The sequence below is a fragment of the Tupaia chinensis genome, unplaced genomic scaffold (assembly GCF_000334495.1).
Source record: "Tupaia chinensis unplaced genomic scaffold, TupChi_1.0 Scaffold146584_1, whole genome shotgun sequence".
In the NCBI taxonomy this organism is placed as follows: Eukaryota; Metazoa; Chordata; class Mammalia; order Scandentia; family Tupaiidae; genus Tupaia; species Tupaia belangeri.
This window is the reverse complement of record NW_006206439.1, coordinates 375,429-381,039: the sequence shown is the minus strand read 5'-3', so window position 1 is coordinate 381,039 and position 5,611 is coordinate 375,429. Positions and strand designations below refer to the sequence as shown.

At 52.0% G+C, this 5,611-nt stretch overlaps 1 protein-coding gene across 2 annotated transcripts in view; it reads left to right on the top strand.

The window, feature by feature from the left end:
* Window positions 1-2,415, top strand: part of MYD88 (MYD88 innate immune signal transduction adaptor) — a 3,780-nt gene extending 1,365 nt beyond the window's left edge. The window contains exons 2-5 of one of the 2 annotated variants that reach the window (XM_006168951.3): window positions 162-296; window positions 708-888; window positions 1,051-1,142; window positions 1,388-2,415. In XM_006168951.3, coding sequence (XP_006169013.1) covers window positions 162-296; window positions 708-888; window positions 1,051-1,142; window positions 1,388-1,542 — 563 coding nt within the window. In that variant the 3' untranslated portion in view covers window positions 1,543-2,415. The remainder of the gene's footprint in view (window positions 1-161; window positions 297-707; window positions 889-1,050; window positions 1,143-1,387) is intronic. The other variant, XM_027768468.1, reaches the window with a different exon arrangement.
* Window positions 2,416-5,611: the final 3,196 nt, after the last annotated feature.

Sequence of the window (5,611 nt, the reverse complement as noted above, 5' to 3'; positions counted from 1 at the left end):
CACTTCACAGAGCTGTCCAGCTGCCGGTGGCACCCGTGGGCTGGAACAGCCCCAAAGCACAGCCGGTCTGGGGAGGTGGGATGGGGGCTGGATGCTGGCTATGGACCGAGGGATGGGGCTCCCCTGGGGTAATCTACCACACACCCATCTCTTCCTCACAGAGGAGGATTGCCAAAAGTACCTTGTGAAGCAGCAGCAGGAGGAGTCCGAGTTGCCCTTGCAGGTAGCCACAGTAGAGAGCAGTGTCCCCCGCACACCGGAGCTGACAGGCCTCACCATACGGGACGACCCCCAGGGTAAGGGCCCGGTACTGCTCTATGGGGCGGACAGGACAGGTAGGCCAGAGGCCGTGGTGGTGTTAAGAGCGTGGTGGCAAAAGTGTGGATGCCGAGGGCTGTGGAACCTTCGGCAGGTGTATAATCTTTCTGAGTCTCAGCTTCCTCGCCTAAGAAATGGCTGTCATTGCTCTACCTCTGAGCTGCCATGAGGTTCTCAGGAGCCGGCAAGCGTCTGTCTCATGGCTAGGGCTTGGCCCTCAGGGGTGCTCTGCTTTCCTCCCGTGGGGAGGACGCTTTCTGCCAGTACTGTTGTTTTAGCATGGGTGGGAGGGCTGTGGACCGGGGTGGCCTAGGCTGGGGACTCTTGGCCGGACTCCTCCCCACCCTTGCTGTGGGGCTCTGACGGGCTCTCTGGCGCTCTGCACTTAGGACACATGCCTGAGTGTTTCGACGCCTTCATCTGCTACTGCCCCAGCGACATCCAGTTTGTGCAGGAGATGATCCAGCAGCTGGAGCAGACCAACTACCGGCTGAAGCTGTGTGTGTCTGACCGCGACGTCCTACCCGGCACCTGCGTCTGGTCCATTGCCAGCGAGCTCATCGAGAAGAGGTTGACTAAGGGGCCGGGGCGTGTGGGTGGGTGCATGAAGCATTCCCGAGGGGTCCAGATGCTAGGCTCCTCCGCCCAGTGGGCGCCCTTCTGAGGCTTTTCCCTAGGTATGATGGCCGAGCTGCCCTGGCCCACGTAGTCAGCCTGCTCACTGTCCCACAGGTGCCGCCGCATGGTGGTGGTTGTCTCTGACGATTACCTGCAGAGCAAGGAGTGCGACTTCCAGACCAAGTTTGCTCTTAGTCTCTCTCCAGGTAAGCACAGCCTTGCCCTGGCCTGAGAGGCGGCAGCAGGCCAGGCCTCAGGATACCAGCCTTCCCTCCCCCAGAGTCATGGGTACAGTGCCAAGAACCCCTGCAGACCTCTGCACACTGGAGCGTGTGTATGTGTGCACCTGCTGGTGTGGGCACTTGTATACCAGGGGTGCACTGTTGGGGGAGTGTCATTAACTCCTATCTAGGGAGGGCCTGATGCCAGAGCTGCATCCCTTGGCTTGCAGGTGCCCATCAGAAGCGACTGATCCCCATCAAGTACAAGGCGATGAAGAAGGAGTTCCCCAGCATCTTGCGGTTCATCACTGTCTGCGACTACACTAACCCCTGCACCAAGTCCTGGTTCTGGACCCGCCTCGCCAAGGCCTTGTCCCTGCCCTGAAGACTGCCTGGGGACCCTGTGTGTGCACATCTGTCTGCCCATCCATGTCCTTCTGCTCCTGCCTCCTCCTATGGGGGCAGCCTTTTGCTTCTTGGAGAAGCCAGCTCTATAGACATATCTGCGGCAGATGGGTGTCACCCGGACGTCACATCTTGCATCCTGCATGGAATATGTGCAAGTGGCTGCAGGAGGCAGGCCACCCGCCAGGTTATCAGGGGGACAATGAAGAACAGCCCCACTGGGACTGAGGAGGCCCAGAGGAGCCAGCTCTGAGCCGTCCGCCTCCGTTTCCCCACTTGAGGAGTAGGAGGGAGAAGCAGGCAGTCGCCGTGTTCTAACCACAGCAGGAAATGGAAAGCTCTGGGTCTCTTGGAGGAGACAAAGGCTGGCTGAGGGAAGGGAGTGCTGCTGGAGCCATGGCACCACGGGGCAGCTGCTTCCACGGTGGTGCTGGCGATGCTTCAGTGCCTTTGCGCACCTGCCATGGCACCTCCTCCTGCTCCACAGAGCAGGCAGGAAGCAGGCTGGCCCAGAACGAGATCCCACCTCTCATCTGCGTCTTTGACTCCTCCCAGCCTCTGCTCAACCGCCAGCAGTGACTAGTCCTGAGAGACCGGCCTAGCAGCCGGGGCTGCTTTTCATTCACTTCCGCCTGTAATGCCTGTGGTCATGCTCTCAGTTCCTCCTAGGATGGGATCCTGGCCCTTGTGGGCTGGGCTAGGTCACCATGGTGTTGTGAGCAGAAATCTTCCCTCCCTGGGCCACCCACAGACGGCTTGCCTTCCAGCTTTCTGTACCTGGATGCCTTACAGAGCTGTTTGGTTACAACAGTGACCACACAAGAGCTTCCTGTCCCCAAACCAGGGGACATGGACACATTCAGACTCACGCACAGACACGTGCATGCATGCACGTACACCTTCACTCACACAGGCACCTGCATGCACACGGTCCCCTGGGTACAGCTCCCAGGAGCGGCCAGATGGAAAAACTAGAGCTTAGGGTTAGGTCCCCTAACCGTCTCTCTGGACAACAATGCAGCACTCTTATATTCCTTTTCTCTTTTTTTTCTCTCGTCGTTGAAACCAAACTCAGAAAAGGACCCAGTACATATTTATACCTACAGTGTAGTGCAGAGAGGAGAGGGCCGTTTGAACTCACACGAGCGAGCTGCACACACAGCTGTTTCCATCCTCCCAGGGAGGCTTTTCCATTATCCTCAAGCTCTCTTCAGGGGAGAGCATGCACCGTCTCAGGTGACACAATAGAAAATGCATCTCTTGGGACCAGCAGTTGTTGTAATGGCTATGTTGCTGAACTCCCATGTAGCTGACCACAGTTCAAGTCCCAGACCTGGTGGCTTAAACTCACGCTGGGTGCGTGTGTGTGCATGCCCAAGATCCCAAGAGGAGAATGGAGGAGAAGGGGTTGCAGCATGGCCATCCCCTCTGGGGTGTGATTTCTCGCTTTCTATCTCTCTGTCTCTGTCTTTTTGGCGAACGCACGTGCCCTATAGCAAAAACCGCTCCAAAAAAAAAAAGAAAAAAAATGCATCCTTTTTCTGCTCCACCTCCAACCAGGCTGGAGCAAGGTGACTTAGCTGGGGGTCTCAGGAGGGAACGGAGGGCCCTCTGTATGTGATCCTGATGCACTTAGAGGCCATGTACCTATCCGCCTTGGTTACTGGGTATTTTAAAACAATTTCAATAGATCATCTTTTATACCAGTTTTCTATGCATTGTGAGAATGTTGGAGATCTGAGGAATTGCCTGTGTTTGTCATTCCTCCGGTGTCCTGGAATCTTCCTTGTATCTTTTATAATAAATAATATTCTACTTTGGGAACTCTGTGTGTGTGTGTGTGTTTGGAAGCAGTAACCTGGGGTAAGGCTCTCCTGGGTAAGAGAAGCTGGCCTGTTTGGTAAGTTCCATGGGCTTTGGCTGGGGCTTCCTGAAAGCTAAGGCCCTCCTCATGAGCTTAGGCCTCAGCAGGGCAGGCAGAGAGAGCCAAGCATTATGGCCTCGGCTCCAGGAGCTCAGGAGACCACTCGCTTCTGGACACCTTGGGCTTCCCTGGGTTGTGCCATGTTCCTGGGTCCTGGCCCAGCCAGTGGGCAGGAGCTGGGCTTCTGAGCTTCAAGGAGAACCAGGAAGAGCCCCAGTCCAGCCACAGAGCGCTGGAGAACTCAGCTGTATGGTTGCCCTGGGCATATGTATTCATATATGAGTCCTAAGGGCGCTGTTCTATTTTTAAAGAAAATGTATTGCTTTTTCACCATAAAAACCAATACTATTTCTTGTGTTCAAGAACATTTGGAGGGACCAACAGTTAGCGTAATGGCTATGTCACTGGACTCCCATGTAGTTGACCGTGGTTTGAGTACCGGACCTGGTGGCTTAAAACACTGGGCACGTGCGTGTGCGTGCCCAAGATCCCGAGAGAAGGGATTGGGGGGTGATTTCTCGCTTTCTGTCTCTGTCTGTCTTTCTGGCAAGCGCACACGCCCTATAGCAAAAACCTCTCCAAAAAAAAAATAAAAGAACATTTGGAAAAAGAATCAAGAAAAAGTCGCTCATAATTCTAATCCCAGAGGTAAATTCTAGTGACACTTCAGAATGTTCAGACATTACCTGTGACTACAGAGTCTCTGTCAGTGGTTTCTTACCAGGTCCTCCTGTACTGCTTTAAAAAGGAAGGACATTCTGACATGCTGCAACATCATTTAGCCTTGAGGGTATTTTAATTAATTAATTAATTTTGGAGAGAGATTTTTGCTATAGGGCTCGTGTGCTCACCGGAGGGACACAGAGAGAGAGAGACAGAGAAAGTGGGAAATCACCCCTCGGGGGAGGGGGGAGGGATGGTCATGCCACCATCCCTTCTCCATCCTCTTGGGATCTTGGGCACACACGCACACACATCCAGCGTGAGTTTAAGCTGCCGGGTCCCGGACTGGAACCACAGTAGACTATGTGGGAGTCCAGTGACTTAACCATTACGCCACCTGCTGGTGCCAGCCTTGAGGTTATTAAGCTAAGTGAAATAAACCAGTCGCAGAAGGACAAATATAATTCCACTTCTGCAGGATAGTAAAATTCATAGGGACAGAAAGTAGAATGGTGATGGCCAGAGGGTTGGGGGGAAAGGAACCAGAGGGTTATTGTTTAATAAGTATAGAGTTTCTATTTTGCAAGATAAAGAATTTCTGCCAATTGGTTGGACAACAGCGTGAATCTACTTAGCACTACTGAACCAGAAATGGTTAAGATGTCAAATTTTACGTCATGTGCGTTTACTACACACATAGACCATGTTGTTCAAACCTCAGACGCAGTGGCTAGAAAACCATGCTGGGGAAGTAGGGGGAGGAGGACAGCCAGGTGACATTGTGGTTAAGGTGGCTGGATCCCACATGGCCATCCTGATGACTTGAAAAACATGCTGGGTGTGTGTGCGTGCATGCCCAAAATAGAGGAGCACAGAGGAGAAGGGATTGTACCATGATCATCCCTCTGGGATAGGGGGTGATTTTTCCATTGTCTTCCTGTCTGTCTCTCTCTCTAGTTAGCACATACACCCTATAGCAAAACAACAACAACAAAAAAAAAATCACACCAGGTGTGTGCATTTATGCCCCAAATCCAACAGGATGGAGAAATAGAGGAGAGAGATTATGGCATGGCCACACCCCTCTCTGTCTTTCATTAGTGAGCACACACCCCCATGAAAATTAAAAAAAAAAAAATCCAACTATGATAAATCCAAAGAATCTATTCCAAGGCACATCATAGACTCTGAAATTCGAAGACCAAAAAAGCCTTGGAAGGAGCCAGAGATCAATGACCAATGATATCTTAACAATAATGGACCAAAGGAAAAAAAAAATGCCATCAGATTTTTCATCAGAAGCCACAGAAGCCAGAGGCAATGACATAACACTTTCTTTTAAAAGAAAAGAATTGTCGAGTTGAAATTCCATATTCAGTGAAAATATCCTTCAGTCAATGAAGAGGCAATTAAGACATTCTCGGATAAATAAAAACTATGAGAATCTGTTGACAATAGATTT